We start from the raw sequence: 26,446 nt of genomic DNA on the forward strand, positions 1-26,446 counted from the left end.
GTCGTTTTTACTGCCTCATCTATGCCAGAATAGATCTGCATGTATAAGGTATGCAGTCTTTTGACTTGATTTATTCTCTCGCCGAGCCCCGTGTGGTTGGTTCCTGTATTCCGGCGGGATTCTCCTCTGATTTTCCTTGATGAGAGGGAATTGGCCAAGATGAAATCCTTTCAGCCGATCAGCGGTTAATGCACGATGCTCGATCGTATCCTTACGTCGTACGCAAGTGGCGTACAAGAGCCATCAGCCTGCAGGCGAGCATTTCATACATGGGCCACGGAATGTATTTTTTAATGTTTGTGTATGTGAAGGAAAGGTGGCATACAGGCTGGCTCGGGCGAGTTGGTGATGGAACCTTCTGTTGAACCCTGTGTTTTTAGTGGTTTGCAGTATATTTTTCTCTTGTATCTTTATTTTTTTCGCAATAACCAACATAGATATTTTTTTAATGCGCAGGAGGGGGAGGGGTGTGGCTTGAGCTGCAGCCCCCCCCCCTTTCCCCTTTGTGTAACCACTGTGATGTACTTTAACTTTACTTAGGCCACATCCTCCGCCATATCAGAACATCATCCAGTTATGTATGACCGCAGCTATTTCATTAGGATGGAACAAGGAGCATGTGATCGACTATCGGACTTTTAGGGTCTATCACTGACGCCTTTAAGACTGTCTTGTGGTTTGCAACAGCAACAATGGCTAAGCTAAAAAACAAGAAAACATAGATACTCCACTCCATCATGGGCAAATTTACTTTAAAAATAGAGTACATTAAGGAAGGAAGGAGCTGTCAAACAACGGAAATAAAATCAAAGAGTTATGCCATGTAAGAATTTTGTATGTGCTAGCCAAAACTGACATTAATGAAGAAGTGATATTACATCACCTGAAAACTCTTCGTTTGGTTTTGTGCGCGCGCATGGACACAAAAATATCACTGAAATAGTGTTTTTATCAATTATAACTACACAGTCCCAATGGAAATAAATGCCATCGTAGCAGGTTAACACCGGATGACAATAATTCAAAGTGAAGGACATGATTTGTTCTTTTCGATTTCACATCTAAATAGGATCTCAATGTGCGAAGATCTCTGCAAAGGTTGGTGAGAGGTCTATGAGGAGATGACATCACCATTTCTCCAAAAGTGAGTGAGCGGTTAGAAAATGAACTGTGCACACATTGAAAATCCTATGACTTTCTTATCTTCGCATGATTTTACTCTATTCTGTAAAGGTCAACTTGAACGTAGGCAGGAATCGCAATTTGATACAATTCTAGGGGGAATATTCAAAGTTTACTATTTGATTAAAATTGGTTTTGAAATGACTGATATATCCAAAAACCAAGTACAACAAATTGGTCTCAGTGAAAGATGGGTCTCACCTATTGTTAGGACCTCTTTGTTTTTGGATACACAATTTTCATTGAATAAACTTTGAATTCCTTTTAGAATTGTATGCTCTTTCATATCTTATAAGAGGTTTCTAATTATGTATTAAAAAAGTTGGAAACCTGAAGCCCCATCTCAACCAAAGCTATACCATCCCTTTAAGCTGTGTTATTACAAGGATCCACATGCTTTCAAAAAAGAAGGGGTAACGGAACAAGGGAGGGGCCGGGGTGGGCTGGCTTCAGCCCCTAACCCACACATTTGACTCTCAAATTATAAAAAAGCAACAGTCATCAAATAAATAGATAAATAAATAAATAAATAAATAAATAAATAAATACATGAATAAATAAATAGATAAATAAATAAATGAATAAATAAATAAATAAATAAATAAATAAACAAATAAATAAATAAATAAACAAATAAACGGTCACAAGAAACCACATGACTTTCCAAAGGTTAGGGGGGATCTCGACGGGCATTGAACCCTGACACAGCACTACGAGAACTACAAATCCCCCTACCCCACCCCAACGCAGGAAAAAAAAATCATCGTCCTCTTAAACTAGTGTTTTCACTTATAGATACTTATAGATGAAGTGATTGTGGCATCGCCCTGTAATTTTCTGTTGAGCCTGCCACTCGGAGTTTCGCTGAATCAAACAAGGACAGTGCATCCCTAATTCTCGTAGGGTTAGTGTAAAGTTATGATGGCTTAGCAATGACGGTATAGTCGCTAATTAGGTATACGTATTTTTATGTGGAAAAAAAAGATAATTTTGTGAACCTGTCTATGTTTATGATTTACCAATTGTTTATGGTTTCATCATGTCGCCGGAATTTCGGATCGTTGTCGGCATCCCCATGAAATATAACCAAATCTATCAAATTTGATACATGAAAACAATTAAAATAAGTTTATTTGACATTACTTTGCCCCTGCTTCTCGGCAAAATGTCGGAAAAAAGAGAGAGGTTACAAATAACCCGATAAGGGGGCATACTACCTGTGTGTCGTGCCCCTCAAACTTGCGCGTTATTCATCGTGCACACGTCAGAGCAACTACACAGAATGTTGATAACATCAACATGTATTGTGTGTATTGATTATGATGAAGGACGGAATCAGAATATGAAATCATTCTTTTCGAGTCTACGGATGGCACCAGCGTAAAAATGGTATTTCGCATGTCTTGATACAGTGTAACCGTGCCGTTTTATTCAACCGCCTCCTAAGGCCTATCTCTCCCCCTCTCTTCTCGAGATCTCTCTCCCTTTTCTCTCTCCGGCTCGACATATCTTCTCTCTCTCTCCCTCTCTTGCGAGAATAGGAATTTTTTAATTCATAAATTGATAGGATCATCCACCGTCGCTGATACGCAAAACAGAATTAAAAAGCGAAGAGCGCAGATTTTCCAATAAGTCCAACAAAATATCGTTGTGATAGTATCATTGGGCAACCGTACTCTTTGTTCTCCGACCTGTTCTATTTTGAAGAAACGCCTTGTCCTAAGCCTAACTTTTTGCATGGCAACGACGTTCATCCGTGTATCAACAACTTGTAATAAAATATGGATCAAACCAAAAAGCCTTTGAGAATCCCTCCTCAGTTTGGAACGTATGCTGAAAGGCATGGCATATTTGAGCTTTACAAGGTAGGAGGTATACTTCCAAGATATCTGTTGTAAAAACTTGATAATTATTGAAGTTGTGCGTTGTTACTGTGTGTTGAGTGATATTACGGTCCCACCCGTTTAATACTGTGTGTGCTGTATTGTCATCGCAGCCAGAGTGGCTGGCCGTGGCTAAATCAAAGGCAGAGCCAAAGCCGTATCCCGAAATATCTGTTAATTAATATCAGACTATAGAACCCACTACCAAAATAAAAATGAATCAGTAAAGATGTTTTTGAAAATCATAGTTTTGAAGTTTCCATTGGTTTGCAGAGCAGGCGCCGGGTTCTTTTGAGTAGAAAAGATGGGATAGATTTTACATAACACGTAAATTTATTATAGACTCTAACGTTAAATAATGGGGTCCATTAACTGTTACAATAGTTGTAGAATGATGACATTGTGGTCTGTGAAATAGATAGGATCTAGACCATATTCTAGGGTCTAACAGGTACGGGTCTACCCCAAAATTAATGCCAAAAAAAAAAAAAAAAAAATGGAACATCTGCAGAATGCCCGTCACATCGTTGCACATAAATTTTAATATATGTGTGCTGGTTGCAATTACCATACCACTCTACACAGCTAAAATTGATTCTACCTTACCCTTGCTACAAGTGTAGCTTATGTATGGATGCACGTATGCATGCACCGCGCACATTCAGCTCATGACAGAATATTCTGCTTAGATATTCTGCAGTTAAGCCAAGAATTTAATGTGACAATGACTGTTCACTTCAGATAATCAGAGTCAATCAGTCATGGCTCATGCTGTATCTGTTTAATGTTTAGCATTGGTAATTTACATACTATAAATTTACCCGATATGGAACCAGCTGAAGTAGGTTTCTATATGTTGCTGCACATGTCCTGCTAGAGTCTACTTCTACTTCTACGAAGATACTCAGCAGGATCCATAAGTCAGGATGTAGTGCTAAGATTTAGACAAGGTAGGGCCTATTAGCTTTTTAGTGTAAAAGCTGTTATTTTTGCTAGGGTTTAATTTTTGTGAATTTTGTGAAGCACTGTTGGTGTCGGGCCACTTATTTTACAACATGCAAAAATATCACCATGTACATGTATTCTACAGTAAAGTGGCAGAGTGAATGGACAGGCAGCAATTGCGCAATTACAATACATTACCCTTGGTGTCAGTTGAAAACATCAGTTTGCAAAAATGTCTGTGACCTCTTCATCCCTGAAAATATCTGTAGATTGATGAAAAATTAAAATTTGTACAGTATATACACCCTTATAAGATTTAGCATTGTAAATAAATGTACATTACACAGCATAGATTGATGAAAAATTAAAATTTTTACAGTATATACACCCTTTTAAGATTTAGCATTGTAAATAAATGTACATTACACAGCGTAGATTGATGAAAAATTAAAATTTTTACAGTATATGCACCCTTTTAAGATTTAGCATTGTAAATAAATGTACAATACACAGCATCTAGATCTGACTTTGAATAGTGTCCTGTCAATGTTTCAAAGTGACACACCAATCATTTGTCTCAATCTACAATAGACTGGCTATGTAAAAGCTTAGAAACGTCAGTATTATGCGCTATATAAGTGTTATATATTATTATTGAATTATCATTATCAATTGAAAACATTTGAAATAATTCAATCTATAGATCTTTGTCAATCAAGACTATCAACTTCACTGATGTTCAGTCCTTTCTGTGAAAACATGAACGAGTGGACAAGTGATGACATAGACTTCTGGAGATATTGTCATCCAGAAATGCAGTAGGGTTTAGACCGAAATATCATGTCTTGTCATGTATTGTTGCAATAGCTCTAAAGTAAGAATGACAATTTCTTACATTCTTTCTCCTTTCCCCCCTCTCTCTTTCTTGTGTATATGCCTACACACACCCTCTCCTTCAAATGTACATGCTTACACTCATACAGCACTTGATCGAGGGACTGCTCGTAAGCAAACCACAGGATCCTCTTGAGTTCCTTCTCGAACAGCTGAAGAGAGACAACAATGACAGTAAGTTTATATTTTCTCTTCTCCTTCTGTGAATACAGATATACAGTGTATGTTGCTACCAAGTGATTATATGTGTTGAGTCATTGAGGGAAACTGTTCTTCTGTGTGACTTTTGTGTGATAAAACAAGAGGATAAATTGTCAGACCTGAACATATTATGTTTTGAGAGTGAGGAACATATCCATCTCATGATGTTCACAATTTTACAATTACCTCGGGATAATAGCCCGTGATCTAAAGGCAAGTGAAAGATATGCATACTGAGCGTAGCTTTTCATTTGTACGTGTAGAAAGCTACGAATCATGTATATTTCGGTCTGTTACTTCTTACCTAACCTCTGACATGAGCCCACATTTGATTTTAACTGTTTTGATGTCAAGTGCTGTGTTCAAACAAATTTTAATGAATGTACAAACCTTTCCAAAATAAATCTTGTCAAGAGGCCATACAATGTAAACAGTTTATGCAAAATATTGTCTCTCTTTCTCTCTGTGACTGCGATGTTCTCGTAGCACCAGCAATCATCATTCATGGGCCCCCTGCCTCAGGGAAGACCACTATAGCCCGTATGGTGAGTGCCCAGCTGAGGGCGGCATACATCAGCAAGGAGACTCTGCTCTCAGATGATGTCTCGGCGGTGGCAGCCAAGGCCAAAGCCCACCAGGCAAAGGGAGAGGTGGGTACAAGTGTGGCTGAACTACGTCCTTGTCTCTGTTTGTCATCTTATTGCAGTGTCATGGAACATGCTACGACCCATTTTTTCTCTCTACTTTTCTTTTTCTTTGTAAAACAACAACCACGACACATTCAAGTCTGTTGATAGAAGCATCATCTTCTGTCCAAATGTTTAAGACAACGTGTTGTAACTGGGGCTAGGACTTAGCTTGTAAAGTTTGAAATTATGATCAAAGATGCCATAGGATAGCATTGAGTTTGGGATCAAGGGTGATGGTGACAGAAAGAAAGAGCAGAACGGACAGTGTTGTTTGTGATCAAACCATGTGTCTTCCCCCTTCTCCACACACTGGGATTTAGACTCAAAATTCAATGTGTTGAGAAGATAGAACTCTTCATAATGACAGTGTTACAAGGAATGTACAAGTGACACGTACGCAGTATTCGTCTCATGGTCCTTGCATTATGCAATCATCTACTTGTTCCATCTGTATGGTACTTGAATATCGCATGTGAATTAGGTAGGCTGCAAATGTATACAGTCACATGCTGAACTTGTTTAACTAGAAACTGGCCATCTTTTAATTTCCTTGTCAAAGAGATTCCTAACACTCTACCGCTTTCACTCATCTCTGACCTTTCAGCCTGTGCCAACGCCGGTGTGGGTGGAGTTGATCCAGAACCGGGTGAAGCTCTTTGACTGTGTGAGGAAAGGCTGGGTGTTTGATGGGTTTCCAGACACAAGGGAACAGGCATTGGCCCTGCAGGAGATTGGTGTTAGCCCCAAGCACTTTGGTAAGGCTATCATTTGGTGACATGCCAAGTTTCCAGCTGCTGCAAGGCTGTATAGAGTACCAAAGTGTGACATCATAGCCATTCATTGCCATGGACTCTGGTTCTAAATAACCTCATGTAACCTGAATATCAGTGAACACAATGGTTGCTAACCATCCTCATACCTTGTTCCAACCCATTGCCTGAAGCCTTGTGCAAGGGTATTTCTTGTGGAACCAGCACTAAGTTCTAACAAAAGACTGTCATTATCACTTTGGTACTCCATACCACCATTGTTCAGTTATTCACTTGACTTACCAGTGGCATATTTGATGGATTCACATCTTTCTGTGCACTGGTACATGTACAATGAGATTGGCTAGATGAATTTCTGTCAGCTTTCAATGCATAGTAATTTATTCCTTACTGTCCAGATAGGAGTGAGATGCATGACCAACCAATAATGCACTACCCTTTGTGTACTGTGTATTAAGTAATATTTGAAGATTTGACTTCCTATTATCGTCTTGCTACAATTATAATCAGTTTGTGTATATTATCACGGAACTATGTCATAATTTAGCAATGGTGCGTTTGCTGTCCCAAGTGCCACAATGTCTACAGAACTGTGAATATAAAATTGGTGCTCATTTTTGGATGTTTCACCAAGAATTTGTTGTGCTTAAATCATGTGGATGACGTTAAATATGTCACATTTCATTCAGTACCTGGATGAAAATGAGCTGTGTAAAATGTCTATGAGGACATTTTTTAGATTTTTTTTTTTAATCAGGAAGCCAATTCTGCCTTTGAGTGGAAAATGGTGACATGAATTTATGCTAGAAGATTTACTTCATATTTTTTCCTGTCAGTTATCCTGGAAGCTCCTGATACAGTGCTCATTGAACGGCAAATGGGAAAGAGAATTGATCCAGAAACCGGAGGTTAGTAATATGTAGCGCTCAATTACATTTGTTTTCATCAATTCATTGCGGTGATATGGTAGGAGAAATATGTTTTAAAGTCCCATGACCACTAGTCAAATCCTTGTATGGGAATGCTTTTGCAATATCATGCAGACCCATAGTGGTATCCTCATACATGTATGCATTATCCATTGCGTATCATTTGCGTCTCTTCTTTTCTTGTGTATAACTTTAAACTTCATTTAGTGAACCTTTTGTTGCATTTGCTGCTGAATGGCATTGTTGGGAATGTGTCATCTTCAAATTACTGATGTGTCAAAATGGCCTTTGTGCCCAGCTGTTGCAGTTTTCACACTTTAGTGGCTTTGTCAAGCTTTTTTAACAGGTACATTATTATTTTGTGGGGGAAGGGGTAGCTAGCTAAAAGCATCTGAAATAGTTTGTAATTTTAATTGTATGCATTGGCTTTTTCATGTTTAACAGCAAAATTGAGTAAACGTACTTATCTTATTGAACAGAACCAGAAATCTGTTTCTGAGATGAAATGTAACATTGTATGTGTCTGTCTCATTACCAAACGGAATTGTCCTCTTACCTCCTTCCCCTCTTTCACTTTCCATCTCCCAGACGTGTACCACACAACGTTTGACTATCCAAGCAGTGCAGATGTGGAGAGGCGACTTGTTGAGCCCCCCGAAGGGTGCGGGGAAGCGGCCATGGTGGACCGTCTGGTCCTGTACCACCGATTCATCCCAGGGCTGCAGACAGCCTTTGAGAAGTACACCAAGGCCATTAACGCTGACCAGCCCAAAGCTGATGTTTACTCACAGGGTATGGAGAAGAGCTATTGATTCACGTATTGTTCAGCGATTCACTTCACTTCCAGTAGTTCCATAGCAAGAATGAGCTTCCGTCGTTCTAGTTTATAGCTTTAACAAAGAAGGTCTCAGATATTCAAAACAGGAGTTTATCTTCTGTTCCATATAAGTCACATTTTTCGTTTTCTGCAGCATGATGTATTTTGTTGATTCATGATATCAAATAAAAAGAAATAGGCTACAAATTTGCTGAAGAAATGTCTCACCCCCTCCCCCAAAAAAATGAAAATGGAGGTGTCTTCAGTAAAGGTATCATGTTGCATTGACATTAATGAAGTAAATGTATATATTGATTTACATTATGGAATAGTAAATACCTGTACATTAATGACACTTGGTTAAAATCTGTTCAATTATTAGTAAGTCATCCTGTACCTTTTATGTGTATTCTCATGTTGTCTATTTTTCATTCCTCCCTGCAGTGACCACCTTCTTGAGCTCTAAGCCACGGTCGCTGGCCCCTCACAACCCCCGCATCATTCTCCTCGGCCCCACAGGCAGTGGCAAGAGTGTCCAGGCTGCTCTCTTGGCCAGCAAATACAACATCATCAATGGTATGTGAATCTCTTTCTCTCCTTCATTTTCCCCACTAGGTCTGTCTCAACACATAATGTACTGAGTAGCTGAGACCCACGTGTGGTGACTGGTCCGGCTCCAAATGACAATTCCTTCATAACTACTCGTGAATACATGCAATTCTTTTGTTTTCTCTTTTTTTTATCACTTTCCTCTTTTTTTTTTGCGATGCTTATGATAAGTGGCAATCATTTCACTCTATTTCACCATTATTTTGATATTCATGACTCCGTTGTGTCCCTTTAAGAGAAATTGAGGAGGCTATTGTCAGAGTCTGAATCCTAAGTTCCTTGGTCTCCTACTCCTTCCAAGGCCACTTCAAGCACTCAGTCCTCTCATTCTTTTCACTATTAAGCATTTACTTGCCCTGAAGCCATGTGAAATAAATCAAAACTCAATTATTTTCAGTTTAATTGTCCAACTTGCTACAGTTGACAGTGTTGAGGGACCATGCTGCATAATAGAAAGCACAACTGACAACTGTTCTGCAAAGAATTTAGTGAGAATATACACAGCACAAGAACAGTGCTGTACATTGCTGATAAGTAATGATTTTTCAGTACTCAAATTGTTTTAATAGTGAAAACTTGACACTTAAAGTAAAGTAGCCTGTTTCTGTAGCTTTAGCTGTCTGAGCCACACAGTTATCATGCAAAAATTTCAGTAACAACAAACGTACATCGAGTCAAGACTTGAACCTCTATATGCTCATGTATTTTTTATTGTCTGTTTGTCTTTCTAGTTTCCTCAGGACAGCTTGTCAAAGAAGCCATCTCTAATGAGTCCAAGATTGGAGAGGCTATCAAACCATACGTTGAGAGGAACATGCTTGGTAAGTCACTATCTGTCGGAGGAATTAAGAATAAAAACATTATTGAACGTTTTTGTTTTTGTCTTCTTCTTTTGCTCGTTCTGCTGACCAAACTGCTTGGCCAGTTTCCAAATGCCCTCAGTGGTGACTCGCCTAAAGATTTTAGTGCTTATGGCAATAACAAAGAAAATGAATGTCAATATCATTCTTCGACCAAGTACGTGAAATGGTTAAAAGAAAATGATTAAATGAAATGAATGTCTTTAAAAAGAGCACACACACAAACACACACACACACACACCAACAATCATCATCATACAGGCTGTGGATAACAGACAATAGTGTCTGGATAGGTTGTTTAAATGTAGTTGCCTCCAATTATCACTCTGCACCAATATGTCACATGGTTGATCAATGCAAAGAGGGTCATGTTTTCATCTTGCTCTCTCCCCTCACTCACTAGTCCCTGATAACCTGATGCTGAAAATCCTGGATGAGAGGCTGAGCCAGATTGACTGTTCCACACGAGGCTGGGTGCTCCGAGGCTTTCCACGGACGAGGGAGCAGGCAGAGAACCTCACGGCAGCTGGGCACGAGCCAAACCGGTGAGTTATGGAGTTGAGAAAGAAGCAAACTTTTCCTACTCCTATAAAAGAAGCATGCTCTTGCAGCTACTACTGGCTAGGCTTAGTGTCAGAGATTTCGCTGTTCTATAATTTGCAATGACATGTAAATAAAGCAGGGCTCGACATTATCAATGGCCCGGGACCGCTAGAAATTGGTGTCAGGCCACCAAATTTCCACCAAGATCATCTTTTGGTGGCCTGGTTGGGCAGCTTAGATTCAAAATGGATTGTTATGTTTCTTTATATTATGTGCCAATACATTTCTTTCCAGGTCGTCAAAATTTTAAATTTAAGATTTGAGTGGCTCAAATGAGTCACTTGAGAAAAATATAAGTGTCAAGCCCTGACTAAGGTGAAAGAAAACTTCAATGAAATTACTGAGAATGACCTTGTATTCATCATCAGAGGTGTAGCACAATCTTTTTCTTCTTTTGTCATCTATGGCATAAATAATTTCAGATTATAGCTAAATGCCGGAAGTCAATATTCTTTCCTCCGCAAGTTCTTGGTATCAGAGTTGTGCATCATTTTCAACAGCACAGATTGTTGTAGTAATTGTGTAGAGGGAAGAGCTGTGAAATGGTGACTAAAAGAAATAGTTGACTTTTTTTCAAGAAATATGAATTTTAATCACATTCCATTTGTCCTAAAGCTATCTGAATGTGTAGTCTTCACTATCTCTGCCTATTAGAGGAAGGAAACTGATTTGTGTATTCCTTTCTTGACTTTCTTTCTTCACCCAGAGTGTTCTTCCTGGATGTCCCCAATGATTCTGTCTACGAGCGTCTGACCATGCGCTCCCTGGACGTTGTCACGGGCAACCGCTTCCATGCTCTGTACAACCCCGCCCCGACGTCGGACATCAAGGAGCGTCTTGCCCAGCACCCGACCGACTTTGAGGAGACTATCCGCAACCGCCTGTCTGCGTACTACACCTATGCCGAGGAGATTGGCGACTTCTACGAAGACGCGCAGCACATCAACGCCGACCAGGACCCCCATACGGTGTTTGAGTCTGTGGAAAGCATGCTGGTCAGCCCGTTGCCACGGAAACTACCCGCTCAGGAATGAGAGGATGAGAGCGAGACCTGTGTGTTCTGTTCTCCTTCTCCCAGTTCCCATGATCCTAAGATGAACTTTGATGAGATGCAGAAATGTTTGTCTCATCACAGACTAACACACAAATGGGCCAACCTCTCTTACGTCCCAGATGAAATGTGTTATCCTAGTTTTTTTCCTTTTTTTTTTTTTACAGTTGCTTTTATGCAAACTCAGATGAAACACGTTTTATGTATGTTGCTTCTGAGTTTTTTTAGACATTTAATACCTGGACCAGTCTCCCCTGAGTTATGGAATTTGTTTGCAACTTTCTTTTTTTCAATTTTGATTCAATTTTGGCATAAACTCTGAAGTATCAGGATGACTTTATCTGTACACAATGCAGTCTTTACCATGTGAATTTACCTTTCTGAGAAATATATGATAGAAAATAAGCAACACATGCTGGCTTTGTCTGGCTTTTCTTTCTGAGCCTAGCCCTCATCCAACTTTCTTTGGAAGTCATCAAACAATTATTTTATCTTTGTGGACTTGTCTTATATATGCCATCGCTCCTCATTGCCCCGTACATACCGGAGTGCATTGGATCAAATATGTTTTGACTGAGGTAGATATATCTCTTTGACATAAGGTGATCTATACTATTTTCCGTTTAAGAAAAACAAAACTTATATGGACATTATATAGCCTGTTTTTAAGGGCTGCAAGTATTCATTTAAAGCATCGCAGGCTTGTTGAAAGTATTGCATAATGGACTGTCCTCTTCACTTGATACCCTTTTTGAGTGACACTTGGAATACAGTGCGGCTTCACAGATGACAAAATGTGTGGAAATCTACATGATACACACAGCACTCTCATGACTCGGCATATTCTCTAAATTGCCCCCTTCATGTGGACTGCTCTCCAGTAAATGAAACATCCCCGGTTTATATTTTCTGCATACAGTCCTCCGTGTACCAATGAGAAACAAAGAAAGAAACAATAATTCTTTGTAATGCCTTGGTTTTCATCACATTCTTTTTAATGCCTTGGTTTGGTTCAGCTCACATCATTCATAAGGAATGGTTTGTGGATAAAAATAGTCCCTGATCCTGTAATGTAAAGATGACTAATTTTTTGTGTTTGTACAATTCATGGTTTGTCATGCAGTGACAGCAGGGGGAACTGTTTGCCCAATGTATTTTGCAAGTTTTAATTATATCAAACCTTTGTCAAATGTCTATTCTTATCTGTGAAACAATTGTAAATAACATCGATGTACAAAATGTATGTGTTTCTTCAAATGGTATTCCCATTTCCTTAGTTATGTGTTTCATAGACTGGTCAATGTTATGTTGTCTTCAGTGACAAAATTATATTATTTTCCTTGCAAGATACAGGAAAAATATTTGTACAAATTTGTAAATGTAATAAAGTTAATACTTCATTAAATCTGTTTATGGTGGCAATCTCTGTGATGTATGTTGGTAATGGAGACTGTGTGTGTGTAGCCGGAGTTCTTTCCAACATCTTGACATGTATTTGTTTATTTATCTATTTTTAACAGAACAGGTGCTTTGCAAGTAATTTGAGTGACCTGCCTGTATGACAATTATGATACACATCAGCACTGAATAGGTGAATGAATGATGATATGGATAGATTAGCAAGTGAATATGTACATTACTGTATGTATATATCATAAATTCATATGATATGCAGATATATACCCACGCAGAGACTCCAACCCTCCCGCTTTCGACTGGAGATCTCCCGCCGAAAGCCCATTTTGGCACAATCTCCCGTTCTCCCCGCTTGAGATTTGATTTCTCCCGCCCTGGCTCTGTGTCTCCCGTTGGAAAGGATTTCTTACTTATTGCTATATCGTATGTTGAAAAATAAGCCTTAGATAGCACGAGAGAGCATCTAGAACCGTATACTGGACCCCAGCCGCAAGAAATTTCGCGCTTCGCGCACATCAACTTGCAATCTCCCGTTTACTAGGGGTTTCAGGCGGGAGAATCTCCAGATCAGAAGGTGCTTGGGGTTGGAGTCTCTGCCCACGTGTAGATAGATTGATTGATAGGTAGATGGCGAGGTGGAAATAAATAGATGTACACAATGTACAATTCTTTTGACATTAATTTGTATGCTATTATATAATGTACATGTAATATACTATATATTTTGCATTGAAATCATTTGACTCATGTATTCATGTACAAATTTCAATTAACAATTCTTGAACTACTGCACATCTTTAAGACAATGCAAGTATATCATATTATAGGTGATCACCTTTTGACCAGCTTTGAAACTGCAATCTCACTTGAGAGTTTTATACGCACTTACACACATACACAGATACACACAAAATATGCACACACCAAAAATGCCCAATAAGATTCCATCTAGGCCTACTTGTGGAATACCTACTCCTACATACATAGTATGACTCCCCCCCCCCCCCCCCCGAAAAAAGAAAATATATATACATATACATATTCCAAAGGTATACACAGTACTACTATTTTACAGTTACTGCCACCACAAGCACATCGTGTACTACTTAATCTACACATGCAACTATGTACACCCATTAGCCACAGGTACCGTCAGGATAACCGCCTTGTCGCGACTATGGACAGTGATTATGAAAATAAGAAGATAATGACGATTAATTAAAATAAACAGACGTATGTAACATGCAAGTATGTTTATCCAGAATGAGAAGCTGGAAGTGCTCCTAGTTCCAACAAAAATAATAATGACGGCACGAAAAGTTTTATCTCAAAACCGGTTATGCAAAATTTTTAGACCTCAAAGTAAGTCTTTTATCAGATCAAATTAAAACGTTCGTTGTGACACCTCACTTGTTGATTGAGAAGGAACATTCTTAAGGTTATTGATGAAAACATTCCATATTTTCTTATCATTGACTTTGGTTTTTTTTATGCAAACATCTCAAATTGACGCAAGTGGAGTTATTTCGTTTTGCCATCAAACTCTTCATATTTGCACCCTTTTCATAATCCGGAGGTTTTGTCAGTTCTTAAAATCATCAACAGTCGGAGAGGTCTGAAACAGGCTGGGAAATCCTGTTTAAGTGATAGCGCCATCTCTCCTACCGTCACCACGACCACACCTACAATCATCATCACCATCTACAGAATTTTGTTGACTACCTGGCTGTGATCATGATGCCCCGCTGTCTTCACATTTACATGCTGGATGTAGCTGTTATCACGCACAATTGTTTGTTAAGCTGTTTTTCTGTTCTTGCTGGCTCGCATGGAAACCAGTGATGCCCTTTTAAGTGACATTCACAGCTCGTGAAATGGGGAAGATTGCTCGCAACTCTAATTCAGTGAAATTTGGAGTCTATTTCTGTTGCATGTGTAGATAGGCCTATTTAAACAGGAACCACGTTTACAGAGCGCAGCTCGATTATCTGCGAGCCAGAATTCTTGTCTTATCACCAAAATATAAAGCATGCACTTACTGTCAGACAGATAGACAGACAGACAGATATTGAAATACAAGGTTCCAAATATCATGACGAATTAGTAATTTCATTTACACTTACCTTACATGATATATGGACGAGATGATGATGATGTGATTGAATCCCAAGTCTTTCATTTATCTGCAAACAACGCCTTACTGAAATTCCTTTTGATTCGAAGTGTTTCAATGAATAAATATTCATAACTTGTCTTTTAAGATCTAGGTAAGCTACCAAATTATCAATGAAAATAATTTATGCAATACAGGGGCGGATCCAGGAATTCTGTAAAGGGGGGCGTGACTATAATATTTCTGGTGGCACTTCCGGGTTTCATTTCATTCTTTTTTCTTTTTATTTCTTTTGTTTTTCACGAAAAATAAAAGGGGGGCGTGCGCCGGTTGCGCCCCCCCCCCTCTGGATCCGCCACTGCAATAATATTTTCCAGTATATGAAAACATCGTTTTGAATTAGTGAATTGATGGCACCATCGCCTTGATTAATGTGGTCATCGCGAAAAAAACAAAACACAACACAACTAAACAAAGCATGTCAAAATAACTACCTAATTTCATGATTCTCTCCACTTCTCTGATCTACAGATAAAAGATTGACTGTTTATCGCTTGATCTCATCCCCATTAGAAACATCAGAATACAATGATAGTTCATGCTAAGACATGCACAATTTACACAGACATACGCAGGTAATTATATTCGCCGGAATAACACAATGCCCCCTTTACACCCCCCCCCCCCCCACACACACACATACACACACTCACACCTACTCACATTAATACAAATTCACATAGTACACAAGCTGTGTGCACATTCGTATACACACAATCACACTCACAAATACACAAATGTAAGACTTGGATGCATACAACTCCTTACCAATAAATTTAATTACAAATTTGATTTGCAATGGAAAATTACCCATATGCATTCTTTTCAGAGGACGCCATCAAAGTAAAACTCAAGTCGCCTAAGATGGCGATCTCCTAAATTTCTCTGTAATTATTGATTTCAGGGGCCGCGGAACGTTTTTCCGCTTAGACGGAAAGAATGTAGGGGCGGAATCTTTGGAAATTCAAATTCATGGGTGTTGTGATTTTTTTCCCCGATTTTTTCCCATTTTCATTTTATTTCTTTTTTACAAACCAAAAGTGAAGGGGGAGGGGAGGGGGCTGCAGCCCCCAGCGGCCCCCCCCCCCCCCCGTTCCGCGGCCCCTGGATGTATGTTAATGTCAATTAGTACATTTATGCATATTGTGTGATTTGTGTACGCAATATCTAGTTATTATTCTTGGCAGAATTCACTGTAATGTAATCATTAATCTGTGAAAAATTCAGAAATAGATAAATCAAATTAAATCAAATCAAGGCTTGCTCCTTTTTTATCAGACGCAGCTTGAACAATGACGTGGGGTTTACCGAGTCTCATGATCCACTCTTTTATCATGCAAATCTATGGAAATGCACGTAAGGACATCTAATCTACCTGCTGTAGTTATACGCTAATAAGACTAGCGAGAAAGATATGACTTGACTACGATAACAACAATTTATTGAGGAGCTGGGGTCACTGGTCTCGTTTCCCCTCAACAATAAAGACAGCCAACTAGCTGTCAGAAAGTTGTCAGAATGATGGATTTCGCCTATGATTACACACAAATACACCCCGCCGATACGCAAAAGAAAATAAAATTCAATTATGGGACGTTGGGAGTAGAAGTCTATATTGCCTTTCAAGTGGAATGACAGATAAAGATACCTGTATACATATATTATTTTATTATATTTATATTTGTATATTATAAGTAAATAGATGATAGTATGTAGCTATATAATATATTATAGATAATATGAATTGCTTTTGTGATAATGTACATGCTTCTTTCTTTATTACACAGCATCTGCGCAAGCCATGCTGATACGTCGGGAATGAACAATATGTCACGTGATTTATACCTTTGTTTAGTTTGTGATGCATCGTCAGGTCTACAAATGGCATGATTAACATTGTAAAATGAGAGTCACTGTATTTTTTTATTTGTTGCAATTGGTTTGTTATACAGTGTAACGCCATATTACAACAGGGGAAAAAAGAGTGTGACATCCTAAATGCTCACTGAAAATAAAAGAGACTGCTGTCGTTTACTGTGATGTGGATCATATATAGATATATATTTATATATTATGTCTATATCTATATCTATATCTATATTATATAATATATATATATATATATATATATATATATATATATATATATATATATATATAGATATATATATATAGATATATACAGGCCCGTAGCCAGGGGGGGGGGGGGGGGGTGCGTCGGGTGCGTACGCACCCCCCCCCCCCCCAAATTCTGAAAGGTCCACTTTTTCATAATAACGGTTTTTAGCAATTCTCAAGATAACAATCCAAATAAATATAAAGACACATTATATGCTACGTAAATGTGGAAGAGTACGTTTAACAATGTTAAAAATAATTGTACGAAACCCTTTTGTTGTATGAACCATCGGATCGTCCCCATGCACACAAACACAAATGTTATGTATCAATTTGTGCGAGCTATTATTATATTGGCACTGCATGCCATGGCCCTTGGCGCGTGTGACCGGTGTTTTTTTTTTTCCACTGGCCGCCCGAGTACGTGCGATTCGTGGATGACATTGAGGTTGACACTTGCATTTTTTCACAGGAACAGAGGTAAGTGGATGAAAATCTAATAGCCTCAAGTTTACATATAATGTGACCCTGCACCTCAAAACAAACAAAAAGTCGCCAGACATGAATTTTTAGTTAAGACCATATTCTGAAAGAGCACACTTTAAGCTTTAAAATGATGTATAACTCAAATCAAATGGACTCTCCTATTGGAAAGAAAGCACAAACTCAGGAAAAGTGTGAACTGAGAAAAGAGGCTCTTATTAAAGTACAGTGTCTATTCAAGCGCTTAATCTTTACCAAACCGTGCTAGCTGTGCGATGAATGAGACAAAAAAAAAAACAGAAAGTAAACCACCAGAGTAACAACAATGAAGGGATTATCAGATTAAACTGAAATTAAGCATGCCTCATTAACACATTCTGTCCATAATCAATGCCAACTTTCAAAGCGGTAACACTATCTTTTCAAAAGTTATAAGTTGAAAGTGAAGAGTGTGGACAAGGTTTTTCAGAAATGAAAAAGGGATTCTAAAGACACACCTAACCACACTATTCTACCAAAAAAATGTTCGAGATAAACTGCTAAAAAACACAGTAATTCCTGCCCATTTTATGATACCAAATTTTAGCATAATGTAAAGGAAGACCCTCTCTTTCAGAAAATATGAAAAAGTCAAGTTCGGTTAGGTTGACCCACTTCACTTATTTTCAGTCCTCACGCAAAATCAGTGTGTGCGACTTTATGTTCGTTTTGAGGTGCACGGTCACATATGATAAAGATTAAAGAAATTTCCTCGAAATTACTATAATCGAAAACCTGAGACATTTTATATCTACGTCTCACAAGGATATAGTACATGTACATATAAGTACATGTTGGCATGATAATGCCTGGGGATAGATTATTATGTCAACTATTTTCCATTATGAATGCATGCTCCAATCAAATTGTGAAAAGGTGGTCATGAATTAGCATTTCTTGCGAACGATCAGGAGAGACAAAACAAAATGAAAGGCCTGTCTTACTCCAGTTCTCTATTAGTTATACATTTTCTCATGTTGTGACAGTTCGATTGGTTCTCATTTTGAAGTGAGCCAAAACCTAAGAACATTCTCACTTATAATTTCCAAAGAGTATTATGCAGGCACGCAAACTCAATTTAGTTGTATTTCATTTAAATGTAATGGGTAAGAGGGTATGAGAGAGAATGCTGAGCTATGAAGTAAAATGGTAAAGTAAAAAGTTTGTCAGATAGTATTACAAAAGCCTGAATATTGCAAGAGCTCCGGAGTAAAAACAGTCGGGGAAAAACCCTATGTATGATAACATTGTGAGAGCGTTAGACTGCATTGTGACGCGTTATTTAATTTACATTCTTTATTCATCTTTTTCATAAAAAACACAGGTAATGAGCCGGATTGGGTTAAAATTCTTACTTACAGCTTTGTAGAAGTCTGAGTCAACAGTATCACACAGTACTTCAAGACGTATTAGTACAAACGATTTCTTGAGCCTGCACCGTTTCAGGCTCTGTTCTGGATACGGCGGTAGAAACTCATTCTTTTTTGTTGTTTATTTTATCATTATTTACTAATCTCTTTTCTAACTTACAGGTAGCGGATTTCTTTGCAGGCCAAATTCGGAAATGTACTGTTGATTATTACTTATACATTTTCTCATGTTGTGACAGTTCTATTGGTTCTCATTTTAAAGTGAGCCAAAACCTAAGAACATTCTCACTTATAATTTCCAAAGAGTATTATGCAGGCACGCAAACTCATTTTAGTTGCATTTCATTTAAATGTAATGGGTTAGAGGGTATGAGAGAGAATGGAAAGTGCTGAGCTATGAAGTAAAATGGTAAAGTAAAAAGTTTGTCAGATAGTATTACAAAAGAAACTCATTCTTTTTTGTTTGTTTATGTCATCATTATTTACTTATCTCTCTTCTAACTTAAAGGTAGTGGATCTCTTTGCAGCCCAAATTCGAAAATGCTTAGAGACAGCTAGTAACCAAATATGCTACTATAATTATTTTAATAAATAAGAAATAACCATTCCAGTATGTATCTTAGTGTGCACAGTAAGACAGATCAAATCAAATAGGATAACATCTGAGCACTAAGCCTGAGGTCTGAATTTGCACTCAACTTCTTCCAATGGCTAACGGATGTTTAATTTTTGAATTTCACTGACCTCCAAATTTCACAAAGAAAACCTTCTTAGCATGATGGTTAATATGACATTTGACTGATATTGGAGATGTTTGCGAATCGGATCTACTACCTTTAATATTATTAAATCTAAAATGATTATTTGAAAGTTCGGAAATGCTGGAAATATCCTACCACAAGGAGACAAAATATAAATGGTTCACATTTACAATTCATTTTGTTTTAAAAATTTTCTTATTTATTTTCGTTTTTGACAAACTCGCATACCAACGGCTGATATACTGTATAGTAAAGTGAATGTTTCATCTTCCAAACAGCATCCAATGGGATGGAAAACTCCAACTGAAAGGTGGACACCGTGACCATACTCGCTAAAGAAAACGCGTAATAGGGGTCGTTTTTTCTCACGGATCAGATGGAAAGTGTGATGTACGAGCGTATATAATCAAAGGGTATCAAAAAGGCCGAAATGTGGGAAAATGGTATATTGTTCAATCATGATGAAGTACTTCTTTAGGGTGCAGGAAACATTTAAGGAATACTTGTTTTTAAGGCCCAAAAAAAATCATATGATCATTACTCGTTTAGGGGCCATTTTGAAAGTCCATGTATGAGCATGGTGTCCACCTTTTAATTGTCGCTACCCCTCCCGGGACAGTATCAAAGGACCGTTTTGTTAATTAACGCAATCCCCCCTTCCTTTAAAAATCCTGGCTTCAGGCCTGCTAACGCGGGTATACAATAGAAAAAATAAAAGTTAAAACAACACCAGGAAAATCACTATTCTCAATTTTGCGGCGCGCTACGCGCGCAGAGTCTCGAACACAATTAAACTTTGCAACTTCCTGGCAAAATGAGTTTTTACTATTTCCTAGATGAAATACCGTAACGCGATTGCATGCAACAGACAAAAATACAAATTTCCTCGAGACTTTAAAACGTCATTAAAACAGTCAAAGTTCACAATTTGCGGCGCGCTTCGCGCGCAAATTCTTATACAACTTTTGTAGTTCGGTCGTCCAAAGAATATATATATATATATATATATATATATATATATATATATATAATCGTGTGTGTGTGTGTGTGTGTGTGTGTGTGTCATCATTGGTATTGGTACCGAAGGTCCATTTTTTTAGTGACCGCACCCCCCCTTGAAAAATCCTGGCTACGGGCCTGTATATATATATTCAAACATGCATACTCCCCCCCCCCAAAAAAAAAAAAAAAAAAAAAATTAAAAAAAAATTCAGGACTAGTGATGGAGGCCTAGTGTTACAAAAGCCTTTAATTTATTCTGTACAGCTAAGTGCAAATCAATCACCATCTTCAAATTACGCTGGATCATTCTGTTTGCCCGCTCCAGATATCATCGAGACGTTTATTTGATATGTAAAAAGGTATTTAACCTTTCCCGCCAAAGATGAGATCAATTTCAACGTCATTCCCAGCTTTCATTGTTTGCTATCATCGAGTCAGCACTATTGGCGCGGAAATTGCCAGCACTGCCAAAATGAACGGAAAGTCCAATGCAAGTGGAGTTACCATGACAAACGAATTTTTTACTTTCACTTAGCTGTTAATTCGCTTGGAAAAAAAAACCAGCATAAAAACAAATCAAAGCTGCAAAATGAAGAATGCAGATCATTTGGCTAGGCGTCTTTATATCCTTGACCCTATAGAGGGTACTGGAATTTTATTTTACTTAGAATTACGATACCAAAATTAAAAACCGCTAGTAATAACTGTCTTGACTCGTAGATAAGTAATTGATTGAATATTAATGGTCATAAAACAGCAATTATGATACTGGCGATAATGATGACAATAATAAAGATAACATTTTTATCATGATTGATATCATTATTCTCATTTCTTTTACTACTCAATAGTAACTGATACTCTCAGTATTCCTACTATCAGTATGAATACTGTTCATATTTGATTTGATTTCGTATTTGATTTCACTTTGCTCATATGCATACATGTATGTATCTATATATTAGGCCTATATCATATACATACATAATCACCATTAAATAAATGTCAAGCCATAGGGTGACATTTTTGTTCAGCTTTTCTTTTAGTTATTTTTTTTTCTGAACACATTCGGATTGATGTTAAGGTATAATATCCTGACGAGTTACGTCACAATGCCAATGGTCCGATACTCTACGGACTAAAAACAAGCCCGCAATAGGAATACCTTGAACATGCCCGTGCCAGTAGGCATTCATTACTGACTGCCTCTTGACAAGTTTACGCGAGGTGTTTGTCACGTGCATATATACAATCAATCGAAATTGATTTTGCATTACACATGGACTAGTTTTAAACCCATACCTTTGTGAATTCTCGTGTGCATTACTTTGACCGAGATCGATCGAGTGATAAAAGCGGAGAGCGAATACTAGTGTATGCCTTTCTTTATGCGTTTGTTTGTTTGATTTTATTTTCTTCAACATAATTTCATACGTAAATCAAATGTCTTTTCTGTGATATAACATGAAACGTTGTTAAAATATGAGTGCATATGAAATCAAATTTGTGCAGAGAGAAAAACATATATGTAGGCCCATTCTTACCGAGAGTCAAATGATAATTGTTTCGGATGTTACTGAACATCTTTTTGATGTTTTTAAATTCATCTATTTTTTTTTTCAGATTGCAAGTACAATTGTGAAGCGGATGAAGAAGTTTATATAAGTTCATGAGAGGGAGCTCTAGACGCCATGTTCGAGCTGTTCTTCAAACAAATGCAAGTTGTCTCTATTTCTTGAACTTACCCACTAAATTTGGCATAGTGGGAGTATCTTTGATATATATGAATGTCCTTTGATGATGATCGAGATAGCAAATCAAACTCAAAGATCGAAAAAATCCAGTCGGCTAAATGGGTGGTGGTCGCAACGTTCTTCGTAGAGCAATGTTTTGATATTCAAAAAGTAACGATTCAAAATATAACGAATATATATATATATATATATATATATATATTTTTTTTTTTTTGGGGGGGGGGGGGGGGGGGGGAGGAGAGGGGGATGTGAAATCTGTTTTGCTCGATACTAGAAAGCCACGATATATTAAGACCGATATCTAAAGATACAAAATACCACCAACAACATTCGACACTTTTTATCCCTCGATTTCAAGCACGCAAATCGAATTTCAGCTCTGTATCAACTGTATATTTATAAAGCGTGTACGCTAGTCCATTAGATTTATATACTCTTGAAAATTTCATTTGAATATCCTTTTTCATTGAATCCATCGAAATTACACCACCCCCCCCCCCCCCGCCACACACACACACACACACACACACACACACACACACACACACACACACACACACACACACCGATCGTCAGATTCTTTAGTTATCTAGGGAACGGTGTATAGACTTGGGCGAAGCGGGAAAATGCATACGTCAATATTAGCAGTAGGCTTGGAGTAGCTGGCCCATGTACACACAAATCGAGGATGCGTGCGTCCAAAATACAATAAATGGTTTTACGTTTGCTCCACTCGTATCGTTTTCTATTTCTATGTGTCTAATCAATAAAATATGTAAGGGAGAGTCCTGAAACACTGATTTTAACACGGAGGAATGGATAACTAGTGATCCCCACCCCCCACACACGGACACATGCTAGCAACAGGTACTTGTGGCAGACCCTGATGTACAATTCATTTCACTCACGTGACAGCCAAGACATATGTGACTCAACAAATTTTCTACTTCTTTATTTATTTCATTGTCCTTTTATCCTGCTGGACATGAGAGCAGAACAATACTCATCTTGATACACCGCAACACGCATTGTGCCAAGAAACATTTTGAAGCGAAATTACATTCCACTAATAGAGTTATATCTAAATCAATTTGCAAGCGAAACGTCTGCAGTAAGGGACTATTAATATCAGTTGCTGTTCTTTTCTTCATTTTCAGTTTTCTCCTAATACTCTACCCTTATCTCACACACACACGCACACACATACATGCACATATATGAAATACCAAGTTGTGACTGATATGTGTGTGTGTTTCAACAAAGCACTGACAGTACTTTTTCTAATGTCAAATATTCCGTTTAGATAATGATGCATGCGAAATTTTCATGTTCGTCATAAACGTCAATGTCTATCAATAGCGCTATCATCTGAGATTGTAGAAGGTGTTGTTGAAGATTTCTTGGCTATTGAATCGATTGCATCTTTTGTTTCCTCCTGATGACGGGAAAATGTTTCAAATAGCGCCTGGCGATACTTAGCGTTGGTGGCGCCGTAAATATAGGCGTTGCTGGCAGAATTTATGTACATCAGTGTCTGGAAAACAGGCCAGTATGCCGATACCTCGCTGTGTAATGAATAGTACGCATCCGCTCCCAGCGTTCCCGTGATCGCAAAAACAAGAGTTACCACATGGTATGGGGTGTGGAGCAGCAGGAACATCACGCCACTTACGACGAGCATGCGTGTTACGGTATTGCGATCTTTTGTGTAGCGACATCGATCGTTGTGTGACGATAGATCGGTCTTAATGCGATCTGTGAGACTCCTTACGATGTTCGTGTAGAGGACGCAGTTCAAGAACAAGGCAATGAAAAATGGAATCAGTTCCAGTGCGTTTCCAAGGACTAAGAAAAAGGGCCATGGAGTTCCACAAGTGCCAGAAAGCGTTGGAAAATCGTCGTAACTGGGATCGTCTGGGTAGATCAGGCACGTGTATTGTATGATACAACGACCGGGGACCAGCACCCCTGCTAGGGCAACACTGGCTGTCCAATTCAGAAAGACGATGCGACGCGTTCTCCTCCATGTAGTAATCTTGAGATGCCAGAACGGCTTGCAGATGGCGTAGTATCGTTCGATCGTCACGGCCGTGATGAGCAAAACGGACGCGTTGTAGGCGAGGTCTATGACAAAAGAGATCGTTGGACACCCTATAGGACCTTTAGGAGTTTCGTCGTTGGCCAACGGTGATACCTGAAAACGCCACAGTTTCTCGCCTACACCGACCGTCAGGTAGATCAAGTCCGCCACAGCGAGGTTGACAAGGTACAAGTTTGTGATTGTCCGTATAGACGGGACACGAACCACGACGATAAGAAAGAGAATGTTACCGAAAAGGCCGACGGCCAGCACGCAAGGGAGCACGTAGGCTTTGATGACCACTTCAACTTCGTTCGGAAGAAACTCCTCTTCATCAACTAGGGTCAGATTGCGTACCCCATCACAAACTTGGTCGTCGTTGTCGAAGAGTGTGTAATTCATGCTGGAAATCTGAATGATGACGTACGCTCCGTGGCAACTTGATTAAGATTCAGTCGATAGCAGTTTGTAATCTTATAGAATTTCGCTGGCACTTCTTGTCCGACCTTGAATAAATCCAACTCAGGGACATTTTCCTGGTGGACTATATACAATTTGCCCCAACTTTGTAAAACTGAATACTTGCCCTGGTTCAGTATGATGCTGCATATATTTGATTGTTGTTATCTTATCTTCGTTTTCTGTTATTGCTGTCTCACCCTGCTTAAAATAAAGGCCAGATTGTTTCAAGCAGTCCTCGTAGCTCCCGCTCACGATGAAGAAGATTTTTTTTTTCTGCTGACCTACTGTTCGATGGCTAGATTATCTGGTGGCTCATTTTTTGCGAAGGAGTCAACCAAATCTCAATCCCTCGGATAGGACATAAAATGGAGTTTCCGTGTATGAGAAAGTCACAACTCATGCACGTAAAAGATCCCGCTTCATTCATTCATCGCAAAGAGCAGGGTGTTTAATCCGGTGAAGTGGTCCCACCTCAATCCAACATGGACCCCATGGAAGACCAGCTTAACGTAACTGAATATGGGCTATCCAGCCATCTCCAAAGATGGAAATGAACAAACAAACAAACAAACAAACAAACAAACAAACAAACAATGTCTCTTGAAATTTGTGGTGAGCTGAAGAGGATTCTTTAGATCCCTCGTCTATTTGAAATATCAAAAATCAATCTAGAATTCCTTGTTCGAATGTGATGATTTGTTTAGTTGATCCGGGTCCACTTTCGTTACATCCTTCGTTTTGCCAAGTTGACGCACCGTATTTTTGAGCCGCTCTTGAAAGTTCGACTGAGCTATCGATCTATGATGTAGTTATTGTTAAGACGCCACTACATCAGAACTATGAAGTCAAGAAGTGTGTAGATGTTTGAGCTTTTCAAAGAGAAACATTTCCCTCTTTTTAGCTCCAGACGAGACAGCTATGGGCGGTAAAGCAGGTTATATCTGTACAATGTATGTAGATTTGTCCCGTTTGTCAGTATCAATAATATTTTAGCACAACTATCATCAAGCATTATCATCATTGCGAGAGACTTTCGATGGGGTACAATTTTCATTTACTACCTTGCCTTGGTGAAGTGTTTGCGCGACGATGACTCTACTTCCTGTCGTTGATTTAGGTCCTTATACTCTTTGTTGGCTCAGACATCCTGAACAAAGGACGTGTCGCTTCAGCTCCACGAGTGACGAAACCTGTCCTCTTGACAGACAATCAAACGTTAATGTTCCATTGGCTCAACTGTCGATCAAACTCTAATGTTCTGTTGAGTGTTCAGCAAACAAGCGCATACTTCACTTTTTTAATGAGCCGGAAAAACGGAGTGAATAATGTATACTTATACACACACATGGGCGTT

At 38.6% G+C, this 26,446-nt stretch overlaps 2 protein-coding genes across 2 annotated transcripts; one reads left to right on the plus strand and one right to left on the minus strand.

The window, feature by feature from the left end:
- Positions 1-2,926: 2,926 nt before the first annotated feature.
- On the plus strand, positions 2,927-11,417 carry LOC139709442 (adenylate kinase 8-like). The gene is made up of 10 exons (XM_071621408.1): positions 2,927-3,047; positions 4,994-5,078; positions 5,592-5,755; positions 6,399-6,549; positions 7,401-7,472; positions 8,082-8,285; positions 8,755-8,886; positions 9,651-9,740; positions 10,184-10,325; positions 11,090-11,417. The coding sequence occupies exons 1-10, from the start codon at positions 2,964-2,966 to the stop codon at positions 11,415-11,417; spliced, it is 1,452 nt and encodes a 483-aa protein (XP_071477509.1). The 5' UTR covers positions 2,927-2,963.
- A 12,475-nt stretch (positions 11,418-23,892) lies between these two features.
- On the minus strand, positions 23,893-25,032 carry LOC139709430 (neuromedin-U receptor 2-like). The gene has a single exon (XM_071621397.1). It carries the CDS (start codon positions 25,030-25,032, stop codon positions 23,893-23,895), a length of 1,140 nt encoding a protein of 379 aa, XP_071477498.1.
- Between the last annotated feature and the right edge of the window lie 1,414 nt (positions 25,033-26,446).

The sequence above is a fragment of the Diadema antillarum genome, unplaced genomic scaffold (assembly GCF_040938485.1).
Source record: "Diadema antillarum isolate AM-2024a unplaced genomic scaffold, OU_Dant_1.0 seq00001435_RagTag, whole genome shotgun sequence".
Lineage (NCBI taxonomy): Eukaryota > Metazoa > Echinodermata > Echinoidea > Diadematoida > Diadematidae > Diadema > Diadema antillarum.

Excerpts from the sequence above, each read along its gene's own strand:
- LOC139709442 (XM_071621408.1), top strand. The coding sequence starts at position 2,964 with ATGGATCAAACCAAAAAGCCTTTGAGAATCCCTCCTCAGTTTGGAACG. Across the intron at positions 7,473-8,081 it reads AATTGATCCAGAAACCGGAG|ACGTGTACCACACAACGTTT; the intron begins GTTAGTAATATG and ends TCCATCTCCCAG. Across the intron at positions 8,286-8,754 it reads AGCTGATGTTTACTCACAGG|TGACCACCTTCTTGAGCTCT; the intron begins GTATGGAGAAGA and ends TCCTCCCTGCAG.
- LOC139709430 (XM_071621397.1), bottom strand. The coding sequence starts at position 25,032 with ATGAATTACACACTCTTCGACAACGACGACCAAGTTTGTGATGGGGTA.